Source organism: Staurois parvus, unplaced genomic scaffold (assembly GCF_062004578.1).
Source record: "Staurois parvus isolate SC_StPar_1 unplaced genomic scaffold, SC_StPar_1.0 ptg003246l, whole genome shotgun sequence".
NCBI lineage: Eukaryota > Metazoa > Chordata > Amphibia > Anura > Ranidae > Staurois > Staurois parvus.
The window spans coordinates 27,535-51,520 of NW_028321042.1; the positions used below are offsets into that span (position 1 = coordinate 27,535).

Genomic DNA, 23,986 nt, shown 5'->3' on the forward strand with positions numbered 1-23,986 from the left:
GTCCATTAGTTCAGAATATTTTTTTTTCTTGTTTTTCACCTCTAAAACCTAGGTGCGTCTTATGGAGCGAAAAATACGGTATACAGTTGTGTCCAAAATTATTCAACCCCCACTGAAATTGAGTGTTTTGGCCAGTTTGACATTGCTTTTGATCATTCAGTCATCTTGCTTACATTTACATTAAAGAGGCACTTGTAGGTCAGACAAATATAACATAACAGTTATAATGAAATAACCACAAATGTCTTTTCTGTGCTCACAGCATTATCAGTTTTATTCAACCCCCAAGTGACATTCAATCTTAGTACTTAGTACAGCATCCTTTTACAGTTATAACAGCTTTTAAACGTGAAGCATAGCTTGACACAAGTGTCTTGCAGCGATCTACGGGTATCTTCGCCCATTCTTCATGGGCAAAGGCCTCCAGTTCAGTCACATTCTTAGGCTTGCGCACTGCAACTGCTTTCTTTAAGTCCCACCAGAGGTTCTCAATCGGATTTAAGTCTGGTGACTGCGATGGCCACTCCAAAATGTTCCAGCCTTTCCTCTGCAACCATGCTCTAGTGGACTTGGAGGTATGCTTGGGATCATTGTCCTGTTGAAAGGTCCAACGTCTCCCAAGCCTCAGGTGTGTGACGGACTGCATCACGTTTCCATCCAATATCTCCTGGTACTGAAGAGAATTCATGGTACCTTGCACACGCTGAAGCTTCCCTGTACCTGCAGAAGCAAAACAGCCCCAAAGCATGATTGACCCTCCACCATGCTTCACAGTAGGCAAGGTGTTCTTTTCATCATAGGCCTTGTTCTTCCTCCTCCAAACATAGCGTTGATCCATGGGCCCAAACAGTTCTAATTTTGTTTCATCAGTCCACAGAACACTATCCCACAACTTTTGTGGTTTGTCCACATGGCTTTTGGCATACTGCAGTCGACTCTTCTTATTCTTTGGAGACAGCAAGGGGGTACGCCTGGGAGTTCTGGCACGGAGGCCTTCATTACGCAGTGTGCGTCTTATTGTCTGGGCTGAAACTTCTGTACCCACATCTGACAAATCTTTTCTCAGTTCCTCAGCAGTCACACGGGGACTTCTCTCCACTCTACGCTTCAGGTAGCGCACAGCAGTCGAAGTCAGCATCTTCTTTCTGCCACGACCAGGTAGCGTTTCAACAGTGCCCTTTGCCTTGAATTTGCGAATGATGCTTCCTAAGGTGTCTCTTGGTATGTTTAACATCTTTGCAATCTTCTTATAGCCATTGCCCTTCCTGTGAAGAGAAATCACCTCTTCTCTTGTCTTCCTGGACCATTCTCTTGCCTTCACCATGTTTGTAACCACACCAGTAAATGTCTAGAAGGAGCTGAGTATCACAGTCATTTTAAAGCTGCCTAATTGGTGCTTATTATGCTTGATTGCTGCTCGGTGACATCCACAGGTGTTTTCAATACCTGATGGAAAGCACCTGTATGAACCTCTGTTCTTCAGAGTGGTAGTCTTTAAGGGGTTGAATAATTGTGGCAATGAAGAAACCACATAAGAACCATTTACTACTGTATTACATAAACAATTGATGTCATTTTAGTTGCATTTGGGTAGTTACAACGTCCTTGTAGGATTTGATTCTGAATACAATTCCAAATGTACACTATAGTCCCTAAACCCCTTTACAGCATTGGGGGTTGAATAATTTTGGACACAACTGTATATATATATACAGTTGCAAGAAAAAGTATGTGAACCCCTTGGGATTACGTGGAGTTTTGCATGAATTGGGCATAGAATGGGCTCTGAACGTCATCTAAGTCACAACAATAGAAGAACACAGTCTGCTGAACATAATACTACACAAACATTAGATGTTGCCATGGTTTAATTGCACATAACATGTAAACATTCACAGTGCAGGGAGGAAAAAGTATGTGAGGCCCTAGCTTAATTACTTCTCCCAGAGCCAATTGGAGCCAGGAGTGAGCCAACCTTGACTCTAATCAGTGTGATGATATTGGATGTGTTGCTGACAGCTGTCCTGCCCTTAAAAAACACACACCTGTTTTGGGTTTACTAGTTTCAAGAAGCACTGTCTGATGTGAACCATGCCTCGCAGAAAAGAGCTCTCAGAAGACCTACGATCAAGAATTGTTGACGTGCATGAAGCTGGAAAGGGTTACAAAAGTATCTCCAAAAGCCTTGATGTTCATATGTCCACGGTAAGACAGACTGTCTACAAATGGAGAAAGTTTAGCACTGTTGCTACTCTCCCTAGGCGTGGTCGTCCTGTAAAAATGACTGCAAGAGCACAGCGCAGAATGCTGCATGAGGTAAAGAAGAATCCCAGAGTGTCAGCTAAAGACCTACAGAAATCTCTGGCACATGCTAACATTTTTGTTGACACATCTACAATAAGGAAAACATTAAACAAGAATGGAGTACATGGGAGGACACCACGGAGGAAGCCATTGCTGTCCAAAAAGAATATTGCAGCACGTTTGAAGTTTGCAAAAGAGCACCTGGATGTTCCACAGAACTACTGGCAAAATATACTGTGGACAGATGAAACCAAGATTGAGTTGTTTGGGAAGAACACACAACACTATGTGTGGAGTAAAAAAGGCACAGCACACCAACATCAAAACCTCATCCCCACTGTAAATCATGGCGGAGGGAGCATCATGGTTTGGGGCTGGACGGATGTTGTCATTGATGGGAAAATGAATTCCAGAGTTTATCAAGACATTTTGCAGGAAAACGTACGACCATCTGTCAGCCAACTGAAGCTCCGCAGAGGATGGGTGATGCAACAGGACAATGACCCAAAGCATACAAGTAATTCAACAAAACAATGGCTGCAACAGCACAGAATACGCCTTCTGGAGTGGCCCAGTCAGAGTCCTGACCTCAACCCGATTGAAATGCTGTGGCATGACCTTAAGAGAGCGATTCACACCAGACATCCCAAGAATATTGCTACACTGAAACAGTTTTGTGAAGAGGAGTGGTCCAAAATTACTCCAGATCGTTGTGCAGATCTGATCTGCAACTACAGGAAACGTTTGGTTGAGGTTATCGCTGCCAAAGGAGGGTCAACCAGTTATTAAGTCCAAAGGTTCACATACTTTTTCCTCCCTGCACTGTGAATGTTTACATCTTATGTGCAATTAAACCATGGCAACATATAATGTTTGTGTAGTATTATGTTCAGCAGAGTGTGTTCTTCTATTGTTGTGACTTAGATGACGTTCAGAGCACATTTTATGCCCAATTCATGCAAAACTCCACGTAATCCCAAGGGGTTCACATACTTTTTCTTGCAACTGTATATATATATATATATATATATATATATATATATATATATATACACATACATATATATATACATACACACACACACACACATACATATACACACATTTATTATATACACACACACCACTTTATTAGGAACACTTTTCAATTTTTTGATAACACAAATTGCTTATCAGCCAATCACATGGCAGCAATTCCTTGCATTTAGGCATCTGTCATGGTTGTTGGTGCCAGACGGGCTGGTCTGAGTATTTCAAAAACTGCTGATCTTATCACACACAACCATCTCTAGGGGTTGGCAGAGAATGGTCCGAAAAAGAGAAAATATCCAGTGAGTGGCAGTTGTGTGGAGGAAAATGCCTTGTTGATGTCAGAGGAGAATGGGCAGATGGGTTCCCGATGATCGAAAGGCAACAGTAACTCATGTCAATATGGACCAAAATCTGAGGAATGTTTCCAACACCTTTTTGAATCTATGCCACGAAGCATGAAGGCAAAAGGGGGTCCAACCCGGTACTAGCAAGGTGTACCTGATAAAGTGGCCAATCAGTGTATATACACACATATACAGAGACATATACAATGTTAATAAATTCTGATCATCCCCTACACACCAGTTTATATTTCAGACAGAGCTGGTTGTAGGAGTATTGAACTAGTATAGATATAGGACAGGGAGCGAGAGTGGGTGACCCCTAGATCCTTTCATCAATAAACCTCTAACAGTCCCATGTTACAGGTACCTGAGAAGGGTGAGGAAGGTATTTGTACTGCACACAGAGTTCAGACAGAGACCAGGGATCTGAGAGGATTTTGTACACAACACACGAGACATGGAGAAGAAAGATGGTTGTTTATTGAACCTGTATTATCCCAGACAGAGCTTTGGTTGGGACTGTGACACAGCCCTCGCTGCAGATAACAAGGCACGTTGTATAAAGATATCACAGTAAAGACGCTGTTAGGCACGGTACACGGTTTCTATGATGCCTTTGACTGATCTGCCTCTAGGAGAGCCAAACACAAAATGAACGGGCACCATGTAGATTGCTAAAAATAGGGAATTCCCCTTTTGACATCCACATGACTAGTCTATTTGCCTGTCCTCTACATTGAGCACACCGAGCGCTTGCACCCCCTCCCCCCCCAAATTGTGATTGTGTCACACCAGGTTGGTGATTAGTTAGCAGCATCTGAAGAAAGAACTGTCTGTGTTCCCCACTAACCAGCAGTTTCCCCCTTTTAGGTTTCTAGTGCAGTGTGGGAGAATTTGGCTGCTAGGAGGTAACAAATATGTTGCTCTGTGCCAAAACCTAAGGGTCATCATATCCCTGAAAAGCTAAATTATTTTATAGACCCAGCTGAGTAAAACCCATAGCAGTCTACAGAGAAAGATCTTTGCATACATAGGCCCTTTAGATACAGGTAGGTCATCCTGGACAGTAGCCCGGAGCACAGGACAGCGAGGGAGAGAGAGGAGCAAAGGTGGCAAGATACACAAAAGGGGAAGAGCCATTAGGTTCATGCATCATCTTTCTCTTGAAGCGCCTTGGTGGGAAGCCCCAGCAGGCCCGTCGCTGTGCCAAAGAGGTTGAGGGGAGTGGAACCATCTGTGATGAGGGTGGACTGGATCCCCAGACCCTTTAGAAGCTTAACCTGAGGAAAGAAAGGGTGAGATGGTGAGATAGAAATGGAGAACACCAAGAGGGATGAGAAGGGGTAGGAGAAAGGATGGAAGGAGATGGAGGAGGCCTCAAACCACAGACAGAAGAAAGGAGTTGGAGGCCAGAAACAGAGATGGAGGGCAAGAGGAAAGATGGAAGGCAATGAAGACCAGAAACAAAATTGGTGCAGGAGGAAAGAAAGGAGATGAGGTCTGACACAAAGATGCGTGTCAGGAGGAAAGATGGAAACAGGCAAGGCAAGAAATCAAGATGGGGGCCAGGAGGTAAGACAGAAGGAGACAGAGGCCAGAAACCATGATGAAGGGCAGAAGCAAACATGGGGGGGATAGAAGGAGATGGAGCTCAGAAACCAAGATGGGTATAAAGAGGAAAAATGGAAGGAGGTGGATGTAAGAGACCAAGATGGGAGGTAGGATAATAGATGATGGGGCAGAAGGAAAGATAAAAGATGAAGTCAGAAATCAAAGATGGGGGGGCAGGAGGTAGGATAGAAAGGGACAGAGGCCAGAACTCATGATGGAGGACAGAAGCAAAGATGGGGGTGGAAGGATATGTAGATGAGAAACCAAGGTGGAGGGCAGGAGGAAAGATGGAAGGAGATGGATGTAGGAAACCAAGACCGGAGGTAGGATGATCGATGATGGGGCAGGAGAAAAGAAAAACTAAGTCAAATCAAGATGGGGGGGCAGGAGGTAGGACAGAAGGGGAGAGGCCAGAGGCAAGGATTGGGGGGGGAGGCGGAAGGAGCTGGAGATAAGAAACCAAGGTGGAGGGCAGGAGGAAAGATGTGGAAAGAGATAAATGTCACAAATCAAGATGGGGCAGAAGGAAACATAGAAGGAAGGATGGAAAGAAATGGATATAAAAAAACCAGGATGTTAGAAGGAGAGATGATAGGGGGGGAGGAAAGACAAAAGGAAATAAAGTCAGAAATCAAGAAGGGGCAGGAAATTGGGGCAAGAAACCAAGATGGAGAGGCTGATGGAGGATGCAAACGGGAATAGAAGAGAAAAACAAAGAAAGCTAAAATGAAGGAAGAACGAAGAGCAAAAAAAGAACGAAGAACAAAAAAGAACGAAGAGCAAAAAAAGAACGAAGAACAAAGAAGATCTAGTATAGAGATGGACCAGAAATACAAAGATGAAGATAATGACAGAGGATGAAAACAGAACAACACAACAAATGATGGTTGACAGAAGAAGAGGTTCAGAGAACCAGTCATGGTGATCCTTGTGCAGGTGTGTTGTGGAAAAGTCTACTTAACGAGGAACATATATGGGGCTCTGTTACTTCATACAGTTATGTACACTAAGAGGCCAGGAGACGGTCGGACAAATAAAACATTTTTTTCATATGTCTGCCTGCACAGTTACAAAAATTAAAAGGTAAAATATTCAAATTCTTGCATAAGCCTGGACATGACTGGTGCTCTTTTCTGATGAACACAAAGATGGAGAAACAACAACAAAACTCAGATGGAGGAAAAAATAAATGTGGATAAAATGAAGGATATTGAGAGAGATTGCAATAAAATATGGCTGTCGTTCGGTCACCTGTAGTTCTGGTCCGGCCAAAGCGATGTCCCTGATTGTATCCGATCCAATGGCTTCCATCATCCCTCTGAACTTCTTCACGGCAATGTCAGCAACCTCCATCTCCTTCTGAATCTCCAGCTTATTCTTCTCCTGCAAGTATTTCAGCTCCTCGGCACGGGCCTGGCGCAAACGCTGCAGCTCCGCCTCCTGCGCGGCACACACAGTGCAGACAAAAGTCAAGTTTCGGCCATGTTAAAAAGTTTTCAACTCTGCGCCCTGAGAGGGCGCTCCACTCACCGTTTCTATGGCCAGGGCCTCGGCTCGAAGTTTGGCTTGCAGAACGGCGCCTTCGCCTTCAATCTTCGCTGCTTCCGCCTTGGACTGGGCTTCAGCCTTGGCCGCCCCTGTGCTCTCCACCACCGTGCTGGTAACAGAGGACCAAAGCATCACCTCAGTTTGCCATCTCAGCCCCAGAAAGCTAAAGCCAACCCTTTTTTGTCCAATCAAACATTTTATAGTTCGCCTCTAATTGCCGGGTACAAAATTTTTGCTCCTTTGTGTCACCATTCCACCTACCCAGCACACCATAGCTGGGCAGGAAAGCCATAAGTGTCTTCAAAGTTTGTGCCTACCACCAGGAGTTGTAGGCAAGATGGCGGAGGGAACCATCAACAACAGGTGGATTGTTGTCCTATCTAACAAGAAGCGGTTGCAGGGACTTGCAAAGTTTGGCGCCAACGTCCAACCAATTACAAGCCCCCTTACAGATGAAAAACACCCGAAACCTCTTGTTCCAGACTCATGGTGCATATTTACACACTGCTCTACAAAATGACCTAAAAAGGAATAAAAATATGAATTTTACTGTGTATTCTATGGTTACATGGCAATAGCACATCTAACAGGCACTGTGGAAGGGTTTTGCTCTTTTGTTCTATAAAACGCCCACAAAGTGACACTGTGGTTCTGTTTTTCTTTCCTTGTCCTGTACAACAGCCACTAGGCGGCGCTGTGCTGAAATCTTGCTCATTACACTCTTCTGTGTTCTATATAACAACCACTAGGTGGAGCTGTGATTGGGGTTTTCTCTCTCTGTGGTTCTAAGCAGCACTCACTAGGCAGCACTATGTGTTTTCTTTCCTTTTCTGTTCTGTGCAGTACAGTGCCCACTAGGTGGCTCTGCAGCTGTGATTTGCTCTCATTCTAATGCAGTCCCTGCAGATTCCTCCTACCCAACACCAGGACAAGGGGCGGGGGCAGGATGGATGGCTGCCGTGGGCTCGGTGGGGATTTGGGGGGGTTTTACTAGAAAGGGGTGATTTGGGGGTGGGGGGGATTACATAGTCTGGCTGGAAAAAAAAATAAATAAATCGGATGGGGGGTGTTTGTACTAGGAGGGGGACATTTGGATGGGGGATTTGTGCTTGTAGAGATGATTGGGGGAGGGGGGGTATTTGTGCTATGAGGGCAAATTTGGGGATGGGGGGGGGGGGGGGAAGAGGCTTTATGTTCAGTGGTGAAATATTCTGGGTAGATGATTTGAGATGGAAGGGGGATATGTACTAGGAGTGCACATTTAAATGGTAGATGGGGGGGGGGGGGGGTTTATGCTCAGAAGGGAAATTTTATGGATGGAGTATTTTAGCTGGGAGGGGGGATATGGGGAGGGACAGCATTTTAGCTGGGAAGGGGGATTTGGGGAGGGAGATGATTTTTAGCTGGGTGGGGGGATTTGGGGAGGGAGAGCATTTATAGCTGGGAGGGGATTTGAGCTGGGAGGGGGGATTTGTACTAGGAGGGTGCATTTGAATGGGGGTTGGGAATTAGTGCTGGGATATGGGGAGGGAGAGGATTTTTAGCTGGGAGGGGGGATTTGTACTATAAAAGATGTTTAATTTTTGTTTGGGGAGAATTTTTGGCTTGTAAAGGGAATCTATGCTTAAGATGCAGATTAGTGCTTGAATTTCTTTGGGGGGGGGGGGGGGGATTTTTGCTGACACATTTTAGGGAGAGGATTGGACACCGTTTGGCATCTTCTGGGCGCTGGATGACCTTGTCCCGGCACCTCCCGGCACACCATAGCTGAGGCAGGAATCAGCCATACAGTAATAAGGGTCTTCAACAGTTGGATGTGAACAACTGGAATTTTCCACAGGAGGAAAATGTTGTGGTCTTATGTTGGAGCATCCAAGACTCGCTTGTCCTCGCCGATGACTACAATATATTTGGGAGGGCTGCCCACAGGATTACATTCATGTTTATATCACATGATACTTTTAATAGACTGTCAGTCCCCATCAGAGGAACAATGTAAAAGGTTTATCTGCTCATCAGTGATGTCTTGGCAGTGAATGGAATCACTTCTCTGGGAAATAAACGTACAATTCTGAATTCACATAATGCTTTTCAAACCACCGATCTGTCGGATAACGTCATCATGCACTCCTCCCCTTCTCAGATGCTGGATTTCCATGCAGTGCTGTTGCTCTCCTCCTCTGGCTAATGCATGCCTTGTCCTTTTCGTTCCTTGGAGCTAAAAGTATTGTCCCCGCCCTCCAAATCATGTGACTCAGGTGTGCCAATCACCTCCATGGACACAGGTGTATACAATCAAGCCCCTAGCCATGCAGACTGCTTCTACAAACATTGGTGAAAGAATGGGTCGCTCTCAGGAGCTCAGTGACTCCAAGCGTGGTCCCGTGATAGGTGGCCACCTGGGCAATAAGTCCATCCGTGACATTTCCTGGCTACTAAATATTCCACGCTCAACTGTTAGTGGGATTATAACAAAGTGGAAGCAACTGGGAACAACAGCCACTCAGCCACCAAGTGGTAGGCCACGTCACATGACAGGGCGGGGTCAGCGCATGCTGAAGCGCACAGTGCGCAGAAGTCGCCAACTGTCTGCAGAGTCAATAGCTAAAGACCTCCAAACTTGGTGTGGCCTTCAGATGAGCCCAACAACAGTGCGTAGAGAGCTTCATGGAATGGGGTTCCATGGCCGAGCAGCTGCATCCAAGCCTTACATCACCAAGTGCAATGCAAAGCGTCGGATGCCGTGGTGTAAAGCACGCCGCCACTGGACTCTAGAGCAGAGGAGACGTGTTCTCTGGAGTGACCGATCATGCTTCTCTGTCTGGCAATCCGATGGACATGTCTGGGTTTGGCGGTGGCCAGGAGAACGGTACTTGCCTGACTGCATTGTGCCAAGTGTAAAGTTTGGTGGAGGGGGGATTATGGTGTGGGGTTGTTTTTCAGGGGTTGAACTTGGCCCCCTAGTTCCAGTGAAGGGAACTCTTTAAGGCGACATTTTGGATAATTTCATGCTCCCAACTTTGTGGGAGGAGTTTGGGGATGGCCCCTTCCTGTTCCAACATGACTGCCCACCAGTGCACAAAGCAAGGTCCATAAAGACATGGAGGAGCCAGTTTGGGGTGGAGGAACTTGACTGTCCTGCACAGAGTTCTGACCTCAACCCCATAGAACACCTTTGGGATGAATTAGAGCGGAGACTGTGAGCCAGGCCTCCTCCCCCGACATCAGTGCCTGACCTGACAAATGTGCTTCTGGAAGAATGGTCCAACCTTCCCATAGACACCCTCCTAAACCTTGTGGACGGCCTTCCCAGAAGAGTTGAGGCTGTTATAGCTGCAAAGGGTACAATTGTAACATATGACACCCTGAATGTGGGTATAACATGTTACAAAAGGTGAACTTATCCTTTAATTAAATCCTGCCCACTTCCTTTCCAAATAGAGGCATCAATATTCACCACTCATTGGACAGGGGGATAGCAGGTGGGTGTGGCTTAACCCCTAAAGGCCCTGGTTAAGGTGAATCCTTTTCCAGAAGGGCACACAAAGGAGGCTCGGAGAGTTCATAGCAATTAGCCATGAAACTGGCCAACAGATTTTCTGTAAGCCTCCCGATGAAAAAAGGTGAATTTAAATTTATACTAAACACTCATTCCCTCCCCAAAATAGAAAAATGATAGATCAGCATAGAACAGTGGTTTCCAAGCTATGGCCCTGGGGCCAGATGTGGCCCTTTGCTTGCTTTTATCTGGCCCTTGGGGCACCATTTAATTCACTGATACCAACAATGAGGCAGAATTCCCAGCAAGGAATGGGCACAATTCCTCAGAATACCATCAATGATGGGGCACATTTCCTCCTCTGACACAATGGGGCACAATTCTTCCCACTGACAGCAAAGATGGGGCCCCAGGACATTTTTCTACTCCCAATGGGCCACAGTCCGGCCCCCCTAACATCTGAAGGACTGTAAACTGGCCCTTTTAGAAAGTTTGGAGACCCCTGGCGTAGAATTTCGCTTTCAATAAATGAGACTACATCATTTTCCCCCTTAAGACCTCCTATGCCCACCTACCTGAGGGCCTCCAGTTCTAGAAGCTCCTTGCGGGCTCTCTCGGCCTCAGCTTGATCTATTTCGCTTTCAATAAATGAGACTACATCATTTTCCCCCTTAAGACCTCCTATGCCCACCTACCTGAGGGCCTCCAGTTCTAGAAGCTCCTTGCGGGCTCTCTCGGCCTCAGCTTGATCTGTGATACGCTGGCGCTCCAGACGACCTTTTGCCTCTTGTTCCAAACGTTCGGCTTCATGTCTGCACAGAGAAATATACAAAGTTCTCACGCTCTGTGTATACCTGCACGCCGCTTTACAGAAAACCTGGATTAAAAAATATATATTGTGCTGTGAATTCGTGTAATACTTTGTTCTACCATTAGGTGGCAGTTTTTACTTGTTCCATCAGTTCACCCCCCCACAGCTATTACCCTTTGTGTCACTTGACCCTCCCCCTTAGATTGTAAGCTCTGAGAGCTGGGCCCTCTGTTTCCTCTTGTACTAAATTGTATTGTAACTGTAATGTCCGCCTTCATTTTGTAAAGCGCTGAGCAAACTGTTGGCGCCATATAAATCATGTATAAGAACAACAGGCAATGTGGAAGTATTTTTTTCTTTTTTGTTCTATAAAATGTCCTCACGGTGACACTGGATACATTTTGTTAAAGTGTTACTAAACCCACAACAGTACAATCAGTCTGTAGATGCAGTAAAGCATGCTTGTTATACTCACTGTGAAACCTAAGGGGTTAATCCTCTGCATTGTGCAAAAAGGCTGTTTGATCCTGTCTTCTCTGATCCTTCTCTTCTACTGTCCCCTTCTTATCGCCTGATAAGAAATATATGCGAAGGCACTCTGCACATGCTCAGTTTGGTGTAAAATTGCTAGAGAGAGTTTTTTTTTTTTCTTGGGAGAGTGCATGTGGTCAGCACAGGGCCAATCAGCACTGTCCTGACAGAGGTCAGGGGTTCTGCATCCTCCTAGACCAGAATGAAAACTCCTCCTATAAGCTTTAACTAGCGAACACGGGGTCCAGGGAGAGCGGATATAGCAAACGCCGGGTGCGGGGAGAGCGGATATAGCAAACGCCGGGTGCGGGGAGAGCGGATATAGCAAACGCCGGGTGCGGGGAGAGCGGATATAGCAAACGCCGGGTGCGGGGAGAGCGGATATAGCAAACGCCGGGTGCGGGGAGAGCGGATATAGCAAACGCCGGGTGCGGGGAGAGCGGATATAGCAAACGCCGGGTGCGGGGAGAGCGGATATAGCAAACGCCGGGTGCGGGGAGAGCGGATATAGCAAACGCCGGGTGCGGGGAGAGCGGATATAGCAAACGCCGGGTGCGGGGAGAGCGGATATAGCAAACGCCGGGTGCAGGGAGAGCGGATATAGCAAACGCCGGGTGCGGGGAGAGCGGATATAGCAAACGCCGGGTGCGGGGAGAGCGGATATAGCGAACGCAGGGTCCAAGGAGAGCGGATATAGCGAACGCAGGGTCCAAGGAGAGCGGATATAGCGAACGCAGGGTCCAAGGAGAGCGGATATAGCGAACGCAGGGTCCAAGGAGAGCGGATATAGCGAACGCAGGGTCCAAGGAGAGCGGATATAGCGAACGCAGGGTCCAAGGAGAGCGGATATAGCGAACGCAGGGTCCAAGGAGAGCGGATATAGCGAACGCAGGGTCCAAGGAGAGCGGATATAGCGAACGCAGGGTCCAAGGAGAGCGGATATAGCGAACGCAGGGTCCAAGGAGAGCGGATATAGCGAATGCAGGGTCCGGGGAGAGCGGATATAGTGAATGCAGGGTCCGGGGAGAGCGGATATAGTGAATGCGGGGTCCGGGGAGAGCGGATATAGTGAATGCAGGGTCTGGGGAGAGCGGATATAGTGAATGCGGGGTCCGGGGAGAGCGGATATAGTGAATGCAGGGTCTGGGGAGAGCGGATATAGTGAATGCGGGGTCCGGGGAGAGCGGATATAGTAAATGCAGGGTTCGGGGAGAGCGGATATAGTGAACGCAGGGTCCAAAAAGAGCGGATATAGTGAATGCGGGGTCTGGGGAGAGCGGATATAGTGAATGCTAGGTCCGGAGAGAGCGGATATAGTGAATGCGGGGTCCGGGGAGAGCAGATATAGTAAATGCAGGGTTCGGGGAGAGCGGATATAGTGAATTCCGGGTCCGGGGAGAGCGGATATAGTGAATGTGGGGTCCGGGGAGAGCGGATATAGTGAACGCAGGGTCCAAAAAGAGCGGATATAGTGAACGCAGGGTCCGGGGAGAGCGGATATAGCGAACGCAGGGTCCGGGGAGAGCAGATATAGTGAATGCAAGGTTCAGAGAGAGCGGATATAGCGAACGCGGGGTCCTGGGTTTAGTAACACTTTATATGTAGATAATACTTTGCTGTAGATATTATCCACAAGGTGGCACTGTGCTTAGGATTTCTCTTTGTTGTTCTATGCAGTATCCACTAGGTGTCACTGTGTTTATGTTTTACTCTGTTCTATGCTATGCAGCATCCACTAGGTGGCACTGCGTTAGTCTCTGTTCTATGCAGTGCCCTGTAGGTGGCCCTGTAGTTGTGCTTTGCTTTTCCTTGTTCTAATGCAGTCTTTGCAAATTCATTTTCCTGCATCTATTTTTGGTTCAGGGTCACTCAGCCTGTTTGTTGTATGCGGAGGTTTGACGTGTCAACTCATTAGATAGGACTACGTCAGTGATCTGCACTGAGTGACATCTAAGCCAAGCTTTCTGGCAGCTGTGACACCACAAGTCCCAGCATGGCCTCAGATCTGTGTAAATTTGTTGTGCGTGGTTTTATCCCAAGTCTGCATTTTTACAGTATAAATCTGATGTAGGCACAGTGTGGATCAATATATTTTCTATTTATATTTTAGTTTTGGATGGAGTAGGAGAGTTTTTATTGCTGTCCAAGTTCCCATTTGGGAGATTTCCCCTCACTTCCTGTCCTGGTGACAAACGCCATCTTGTCTCTCTTGGTGTGGTGGAACTACAAGTCCCAGTGTGCTCTCACCTGGCCGTCGCCTCTTGGGAGTTTGTGGTGATCTCTATAGCCAGCTGGACGCTCTTCTGCAGTGCGTCTCGGGTGCGTTGGTCTACTGGCTCCACCGACTGAATGTCCACGCTGGTGATGACCAGATTGTTCTGAGGGAATTTGAAGGAGCTTCGGATCTTCACCGCGTCATCGAATCCAAACACAGCCGAGCAGATGATCCTGTTGGAGTTCTGTGTGAGAGGGAGTTATATAAATCAGCCACTAGAGGGTGCTAGGGATTGGGGGACACATGACACCTGGGGCTCCCAAACTGACATTCAGGGGTCACAGGACAGTGACGAGCCGACACCCAGGGCCACTAAATGGCAACATGACAACACTGGGAGTCCTGGGACAATGACACCCCAACACTCCCGTTACCAGGACATTGGCACTCTAACCCTTGGGGCTCTCAGTAAAAAACGACACCCTGATTCTAGGGCTCCCAGAACAATGACATTATGACTGTTGGGGGCCCCAGAACACTGATGTACTCATACTTAGGGTCTAGGAAATATGACATCCTGACATCTGGGGTCCTGGAACATTTGACACTCTGACCCCTGGGGGTTTCAGCAAAAGGACACCCTGACATCTGGGATCCCGGAACAATAGCACCTTGACCCTTGGGGCGCCCAGAACATTGACACCCCAATGTTGTGTGGCTCTCTGAAAAAGACACCCCATTCTTGAGGCTCCCAGAACAATGACTCACAAATGTTTAAGGTCTCAGGACAATGACACCCTGATGTCTGGGGTTCAAGAAAAATGATACTTCGACCCTTGAGGTTCCCAGAACAATGACACTCTGACCCTTGGGGGTTTCAGAAAATGACACACCAACATCTGGGGTTCTAGAACAATGACACCCTAACACTCAAAGTCTAGGACAAAGACACCCTGACATCTGGGATCCCAGAACAATGAACCCATCCCTTGGGGCTCTCAGAATAATTACATCCCAATCCTGACACTCCCAGAACAATGACTCACAAAGTTTTAGGGTCTTTTGGGGCTCTCAGAACAATATCTTGACATCTGGGGTCCCAGAACATTGACACTCTAACACTTGGGGGGTTTCATAAAAAGGACACCCTGACATCTAGGGTTCTAGAACAAGGACACCCTGATATCTGGGGTACCATAACAATGACACCTGAACCCCTGGGGCTCCCAGAACAATGACACACAAACAGTCAAGGTCTGAGGACAATGACACCTTGACCTTTGGGGCTCCCAGAACAATGACACCTTGATACTCTGGTTGTAGGAACTATGACACCATATCTAAGGACAATGACATCCTGCCATCCAGGGACCCAGAACAATGACACCCTGACACTTGGGGCTTCCAGAACAACGACACAGGGATGCTCGGGGCCCGGTACAATGACACCCTGACACTTGGGGCTTCCAGAACAATGACACACGGATGCTCGGGGGCCCGGTACAATGATTACCTGACACTTGGGCTTCCAGAATAATGACATTCTGACACTTGGGGCTTCCACAACAAGGACACACGGATGCTCTGGGCCCCAGTACAATGACATCCTGACACTGGCTCTAAGAACAATAGCATTTGGCTGACACCCCCCCCGACGACTGACCCAAGCCAGGCAGCACGCACACACGCACACGCACACGCGCACACACACACACACACACTCACTCTACGACTGACCCAAGCCAGGCAGCCCGTCACTCACCTTGTGGAAGTCATCGAACTGCACGGAGGCCACGGCTCCTCTGATTCGGGAGGCGATCGCTTTGCACGCATCGCCCACAAAATCTGGAACACTGAAAATCTTAGAAGCCTCAGCAGAGTCTGTCTTGTCTGTTACTTCGAAATGCCTGTGTGATGCGATATGTATTCACAGAACCAACAATTACATTGGAATCAAATTTCCCACCATAAAAAAAAGAAAAGAAAAAGAAAACAAATGTATCAAAAAGTGAAATAATTTATCAATGAATAGAATGGAACAATCTGACATCAGCAGCAAGCGCATGGCGCCGCTCAAAGCTGGACAAGACACAGTCACCTCGCTGGCAAGGAAGAGGGGAGCAGCATCCCGAGTTGTACCAGAAACTAGGCGGTGTGCAGGGAGAGAGGATGGACACCGCTCATACCCGTCCTGAGGAGTCCTGTGAAGACACTGATGTGTAATGTCCTCAGCCACCACTCTGGCCATGCCCGCTGACGCGTTTTGCCCAGCCCATAAGGGGCTTGGTCATAGAGGCTCTGAGCGAAACGCGTCAGTGATGTGATCGGAGTGGCGGCTGAGGACATCGACACCACCACGTCTTCACAGGACTCCTCGGGACGGGTATGAGCGGCGTCCATCCTCTCTCCCGGCACACCGCCTAGATTCTGACATCAGTGCTCCAGACTTTCAGGGACAATCAGGGTCTCACCAGTTGTAGGACAGTTGGATCTGGAGCCTGGCGTGGTCAGCGGTCTCTATATTGATGAGGTCGGTGCAGAAGTCCGGTCCCAGGAGAAGGCAGATGGCCTTAATGACGTTGGAGCGTTTGGGGGTCCCTCCAGAGAGGCTGAGAACTGTAAACTGCTCATCTGGGCCGAGAATCACCAACTCCGGGCCAAACACCACCCTGGAGGAAGAGGAGAGTGCAATTAGATCAAAGCTGAGCCTACCAAACACTGGAAGTTCAGTTATGGGTGGATGCTGAGGTCTGGAATCTGCCAATGGATTCTTATAGGGACTTCAGCAAATCACCCTGATGGGCATTTCTGGCTCTTCCTCACCTTCCTTAGTGCTCAATGCAATGTAAAATACAAGTACACCTATTGGTGTCAGTGGGAGACTTTGTAAGTGGCCGTTGTAGAATTTTTAAGTGGCAGTTAAGTCAACAAAGCTGGAAAGCCAGGTGTAGATAATTTGTATTGTATCCTGAAAATGTGTAGATTAGGCCAATAACCCGACATACTGGAACACCAACATTCTACGGTCCAGGGGTTCCCAGCTCCGATTACCAAGACTCTTCACTCTAAATATGCCCACTCCTGAGGGGTTCCCAGCCCCGCCCACCAAGTCTCTTCAATTTAAATATGCCCACTCCTGAGGGGTTCCCAGCCCCGCGCACCAAGTCTCTTCAATTTAAATATGCCTACTCCAAGTGCACGGAAAGAAATATTCACTCGCTGGCACTGCCCCCACTATGGACCACATAGCATTTCACATGTAGATACACAGATCCCAGGGAGGCACAGTTCCAGCATTTAACATCTAAACTGATTGGCAGGAGACAGCATTCCTTGCCCATAGGCCTTGTGAAAGCCCTGCTCAGCGAGGCAACGAGTTATTTAAAGGATAAGTCCATCTGAACCTGATATTTCAATAGGGGTGACCCTTGTATACTAGCTTACCTGGCCTTCTTCTCACGGTAGTCGTAGACTTGGACAGCGGCGTTGTGTGGTACGCGGTAGGTGACGGCCTTGGTTTTGTCTCGTGGCTCGGACTCTTGTGTTTGTCGCCCTCTCTCAGACCGGTCAGCCACAGGGTCCTTGCCAGAGGCCAGCAGAACCTCCACATTGGCAGGCAGCTCCTTCTCCCACAGCTCCTCATCTTGGGTCAGCATGTATGTGTGTCCTACCACGGCACGGACCTGTGGGAGAGATTCATATCACTTAATGTGGAACGGATCGGCGTGACACTGGAGTGGACTCTAATATAGATTCTACAATGTTCCAAAAAGTCTCGACTACGACTATGTTCTCTCCACTCAAGGGGCCAGACGGGTAAACACTAACCCCCTACCTATAGGTTAGACCAGGGGCCTCCAAACTGCAGTCCATGGAGTAAATGTGGCCCTTTGCATGCCTTTATCTGTCCCTTGGGGCATTATTCCTTTCACTGACACCAATGTTGGGGCACCATTCCTTTCACTGACACCAATGATGGGGTGCTATTCCTCCCACTGACACCAATGATGGGGTGCTATTCCTCCTTTTCTCAAGCTCCATCAGGTTGGATGAGGAGCATTGGTGCACAGCCATTGTCAGATGTCCCCAGAGATGTTCAATCGGGTTCAAGTCTGGGCCACTCCAGGACATTCACAGAGTTGGCCTGTAGCCACTCCTTTGTAATGTGGGCTGTGTGCTTAGGGTCGTTGCCCTGTTGAAAGATGAACCGTCGCCCCAGTCGAAGGTCCAGAGCGCTCTGGAACAGGTTTTCATCAAGGATGTCTCTGCACATTGCTGCATTCATCTTTCCTTCCATCCTGACTAGTCTCCCAGTTCCTGCAGCTGAAAAACATCCCCACAGCATGACGCTGCCGCCACCATGCTTCACTGTAGGGATTGTATTGGCCAGGTGGTGAGCGGTGCCTGGTTTCCTCTAGACATGACGCTTGGCATTCAGGCCAAAGAGTTCAATCTTTGTTTCATCAGACCAGAGAGTTTTGTTTCTCATGGTCTGGGAGTCCCTCAGGTGCCTTTTGGCAAACTCCAGGCGGGCTGCCATTTGCCTTTTACTGAGGAATGGGCTCCGTCTGGCCACTCTACCATACAGGCCTGATTGGTGGAGACCTGCGGAGATGGTTGTTCTTCTGGAAGGTTCTCCTCTCTCCACAGAGAAACGCTGGAGCTCTTTCAGAGTGACCATCGGGTGCTTGGTTACCTCCCTGGCTAAGGCCCTTCTCCCTCGATCACTCATTTTGGGCTGGGCTGCCCGCTCTAGGAAGATCCCTGGTGGTTCCAAACTTCTTCCATTTACAGATGATGGAGGTCATGGTGCTCATTGGGACCTTCAATGCTGCAGAAATGTTTCTGTACCCTTCCCCAGATCTGTGCCTTGATACAAGCCTGTCTCGGAGGTCTACAGACAATTCCTTGGACTTCATGGCTTGGTTTGTGCTCTGACATGCACTGTTACCTGTGGGACCTTCTATAGACAGGTTTATGCCTTTCCTCATCATGTCCAAACAACTGAATGTGCCACTGGTGGACTCCAATCAAACTGAATGTGCCACTGGTGGACTCCAATCAAACTGAATGTCCCACTGGTGGACTCCAATCAAACTGAATGTCCCACTGGTGGACTCCAATCAAACTGAATGTCCCACTGGTGGACTCCAATCAAACTGAATGTCCCACTGGTGGACTCCAATCAAGTTGTGGAAACATCTCAAGGATGATCAGTGGGAACAGGATGCACCAGAGCTCAATGCTGAGTGTCATGGCAAAGGCTGGGAATACTTATGTACATGGGGTTTGTTTTCCATTTTTTTTTATTTTTAATACATTTCAAAGATTTCAAAACAGAGTTCTTTCCCATTGTCATTATGGGTTGTTTGTAGAATGTGGAGGACAAAAATGAGTTGAATTCATTTTGGAATAAGGCTGTAACAACAAAATGTGGCAAACGTTAAGCGCTGGGAATACTTTCTGGATGCGCTGTATGTTATATTGTTTGATATATGGATTATTTTTCCACATCATTTATGTCTTTATGTCATTTGTATATCTAGCACTGCACTAGCTTCTTTATGTACTAGTTTTTCAGATTGGTGTGGCACTATGGTCCTAGCAGCTTTTCTTTAGGAGCGCTCACTTTTATATATTCCCCAAAAGGTCCAAAGTTTTATTTTGCGGTCACCTGCCTGGCGAAGGGGTCCTGTGTGGCTGCGAAACGTTGTCTTTATGTATTCGCACTATGTGACCATGGGGTATAACTTTGGACCTGCATGAGGAATCCTTGGTGTGCTGGTGACATTTCCTCACATTGAATATCTATGGTTTTTTGAAAAGGCAGCGCACCACAACACATGTGCACTGGCAAAGTGCATACGGCGCAATTAAGAATTAATCTCACTGTAGCACCCCAGTGCGCAACATGTGAATTTTTGCATGTGTCCTCACAGCTCAGACCTAGCCTTAGAAGTCTGTATAGAGCTACCATTCTTTTTTTTTTTCCCCCTTGCTGTAGCTGCAGCTGTTACTACTGTGAATGATCAGGATTAACTGGTAATTACTGGGATTCCAGTGGCGGCATAGCACAGCCAATCACAATAAAGCATTGACTGTAAAGATGATTTTGTGTCTTTTTAAAGTAGCGAACTGCAGGCCATAGAATTCGTCATACAAAATAGTAAGAAATAATTTGAACGTGCGAATAATCTGTTTTAGTGATGAGTGACACCAATCCTTCTGAGGATTCAGCAGTCTGGGGACTTCCCTTGTGGTCCTGTACTGGGCTATTCCTGTCCCCAGGAGTGGAGTGACAACAGCTGAACCTCTTATGTGTGGGAGACAGTCAATGCTCATATGGAGTCACAGTGGCTAAGTGGGTAGCACCTTCTGACTGGCAGTACTAGAGTTGTTGGTTCGAATCCCAACCACGGCACCACCTGCCTGGAGTACTCCAGATTCCTCCCACACTCCAAAGACATGCTGGTAGGTGAATTGGCTCCTGTCTAAATTGTCCCTAGTATGTGTATGTATGAATGTGAGTTAGGGACCTTAGATTGTACACCCCTTGAGGGTTAGGGACTGATGTGAAAACACACAAACACACACACACACGTGTAAAAGCACTGCGGAAATTGACGGTGCTATATAAAGTACCTAAAATAAAATAAATATCTGACATGCTGAGGGGTGCAAGTGGATCTGTGCAAGACTGAACCCATCGAGCAAAGTTAGTAGGCGTTAGTCACATTCATGTGGACTTCTCCAAGCCATTGCTTCTGTTCCAACGAGTGTCAGCAACATGCCCCAGCATTTATAGCCACACAGGTAGCACAGACACCTTCATCCAATCAACATGGAATATGTCAAGGAAGATGCTGATTGACCAAGAAGAGGAGTGGGTTGAGAAAGTTGCAGAACCCCCCCTGTTCTAGTTATATCAGCCCATCCTTGAGGGTCAAGAAGTCTGCAAAGCTGAAGAGAAGGATTGACACATGCGCAGACCTCCTGACACCAAGGATGGGATTATGCAACTTGAACAGGGTGGGGGCCACAACTTCCACACTTCTCATCTTCTTCATAGACAATCAACATCACATTCCTTGATGATTGGCTTAACCCGTTCTCTGCCAGAGCTGTTTTTGCATTTTTTTTGCGCACGTTTAAATAATTATTTTAGGCCTGAAGATTACACAACCCCCCCCTCCCCCCCAAATATTATATATTTTCTGAAAGCAGACACCCTAGATCAGGGGTCTGCAACTTTTAAGACATAAAGAGCCACTTGGACCCGTTTCCGAAGGGAAAAAAAAGACTGGGAGCCGCAAAACCATTGCAACATTTAAAACAAATCCGACACTGCATATATTGTTTCTTACCTTAATGCTATATAAAGGATCGTGCAGTTAGCTTCATCCCCCATATAGTAATTCATCCCCCATAGTAATTCATCCCCCATATAGTAATTCATCCTCCATAGTAATTCATCCCCCATAGTAATTCATCCCCCCTATAGTAATTCATCCCCTCTATAGTAATTCATCCCCCATATAGTAATTCATCCTCCATATAGTAATTCATCCTCCATAGTAATTCATCCCCCATATAGTAATTCATCCTCCATAGTAATTCATCCCCCATATAGTAATTCATCCCCCATAGTAATTCATCCCCCATATAGTAATTCATCCCCCATATAGTAATTCATCCCCCATATAGTAATTCATCCCCCATATAGTAATTCATCCCCCATAGTAATTCATCCCCCATATAGTAATTCATCCCCCATATAGTAATTCATCCCCCATATAGTAATTCATCCCCCATATAGTAATTCATCCCCCATATAGTGATTCATCCCCCATATAGTAATTCATCCCCCATATAGTAATTCATCCCCCATATAGTAATTCATCCCCCATAGTAATTAATCCTCCATATAATAATTCATCCCCCATAGTAATTCATCCCCCATATAGTAATTCATCCCCCATAGTAATTCATTCCCCCTATAGTAATTCATCCCCCATAGTAATTAATCCTCCATATAATAATTCATCCCCTATAGTAATTCATCCCCCATATAGTAATTAATCCTCCATATAGTAATTCATCCCCCATAGTAATTCATCCCTCCTATAGTAATTAATTCCCCATATTGTCTCAATTCACTTACCTTTGCTCCGCGCGTTCCTCTCGCTGTGTTCCCGCGCTGTGTTCCGGTCTTCAGGGCGGACTGTGAGAGGAGTTCGTCACGCTGCCCCGCCTACATCCTGGCTGCCCCGCCTACATCCTGACAGCTAATGTTCCACGCTCCGCGGGCCGGATTAAAAGAGTCCTGACTTTTGAGGCGGCCGCCCGAGAGGAGGGAGGGGAGCGGGCGCCCGGCACACAGAAGAGCCGCATGTGGCTTGCGATCCGCGGCTTGCCGACCACTGAAACCCTATTGCCTGTCACCTGGTGGGCAGTGTGCTCCGGAGCCGCAGCAAAGATGAAAAAGAGCCGCATGCGGCTCTGGAGCCGCGGGTTGCCGACACCCGCCCTAGATAATAAAATATTGGTAGTTTACATTTTTTAAGTCACACAATATTACCTCAAAAGGTCTAGGAAACAAAAAAAAAAAACAAACACACACGCTAAAGAGAATTTTTGGGGCAAACAAATGCAAGAAATTACCCAAACTTTTGGTAACATATAAAAAATGAGGTTGCGCTGAGTAAATAGATACCAAACATGCCAAACCTTAAATTTGCGTGCGCCTATGAAATGGCGACAAACTACAATGGCCAGATGTTGGGATGTTGTGCCAGTGACGATTTACACTTTAACTTCAGCCAAAGTTTGTTTTTCACTTTTCAGCACAGCGGGGGAAGGGTTGGATCATTCATCTTTTTATTGCTCTCTCCAGCCTCTCTATATAGATTTTCCTCACTTCCCAGTATGGCGACAACATTGCTGCTAGCACAGGGAGTAAAGAGCAAAAATCCTGATATGGGTTCTAACCTTCCCTAACTTTACTAATGAAGAATTGCTGTTCTCTTCTTATTGGAAAGATTCCGTCTCACTTCCTGTCCAGGTGACAACGTTGTGACTAGGACAGGAAGAGAGGATGAATCTCCACTGTGGAGACACATACAGCAATACAAACCCGACAATGCTTCCAAACTTTTACCAGGCTGTTCTCACCTTTCCAGTCTTGATGTCTCGTACGTAGATGCCTTCATTTTCATCCAGAGGTATGGAGTCCCTCCTAATCAAAACCTCCACCTCCACCGGTGGCACATACTCTAGCGGGCCTCGAATCATCCAGCGGTCACCAGGCTTCCGCTCAACAATATTTCCATCCTGGCAGGTAACACAGGACAATAGTTAGGCTCTGGACACCTGAAGTACGAGATATAAATCTGTACCAAAAATGGCACTACAGTACCTCATCTTTCTCCTCCAGAACCTGCAGGGCTCGGAGCACCAATCCTTCCTCCTCGGACAGGATGTAGACATCTTGGATTCCTTCTTCTAGACTCTCACCTGGCTGCAGGAAAAAGGACTTCTCACCCTGCAAATGAAGATCTATGTTAGTATGATGACCACATAGCAGAGCTGCAAATACAGGAAGACAATGAATAAGGTCCATAAAAAGTGGAGGTCTTCTACTGTTCAGTTCCTAATGCGCTCTGTTTAATTCTGGTTGAATTTGTGGTCAAGAATTGGAAGATATGGCCTACAAACAGTTGGCTTAGTCATGGCCTTATGATGGGACCTGAGACAAGACAGCAATGCAACCTGTCCTCAAGGATCAGGTGTAATTCCTGTGCTACCTCACAAGGGACCTAGAAGAAAAGAGAAACCATTATGGTTGCCATCTAAAGAGCTCCAGGATGATCAGTAGATGTGAGGAGCTTAGCACCAGGTACCCTTCTCCATTGTTGGTTGCACAATCCCATACATAGAAGCATTAACTTTGATCAATATAGCAACTATTCCACCAGGACAAGTTAAATCAGTATCTCATTGCTGGCGGAGAGCATGCCAAACATTGTGCTGACCAATCATTGTGTTGCCCAATTCTAGGTCTCTCCAAGTGACCATTGGAAACACAGGTCAAT

At 47.1% G+C, this 23,986-nt stretch overlaps 1 protein-coding gene across 2 annotated transcripts in view; it reads right to left on the reverse strand.

Moving 5' to 3' along the window:
- Positions 1-4,138: 4,138 nt before the first annotated feature.
- Positions 4,139-23,986, reverse strand: part of MVP (major vault protein) — a 39,292-nt gene continuing 19,444 nt past the window's right edge. For both annotated transcript variants that reach the window (XM_089667415.1, XM_089667416.1), the window contains exons 8-17: positions 23,311-23,436; positions 23,067-23,225; positions 17,340-17,578; positions 16,367-16,564; positions 15,658-15,802; positions 13,928-14,139; positions 11,034-11,150; positions 6,822-6,948; positions 6,543-6,731; positions 4,139-4,960 (exon numbers count right to left, since the gene is read on the reverse strand). In XM_089667415.1, coding sequence (XP_089523541.1) covers positions 4,826-4,960; positions 6,543-6,731; positions 6,822-6,948; positions 11,034-11,150; positions 13,928-14,139; positions 15,658-15,802; positions 16,367-16,564; positions 17,340-17,578; positions 23,067-23,225; positions 23,311-23,436 — 1,647 coding nt within the window. In that variant the 3' untranslated portion in view covers positions 4,139-4,825. The remainder of the gene's footprint in view (positions 4,961-6,542; positions 6,732-6,821; positions 6,949-11,033; positions 11,151-13,927; positions 14,140-15,657; positions 15,803-16,366; positions 16,565-17,339; positions 17,579-23,066; positions 23,226-23,310; positions 23,437-23,986) is intronic.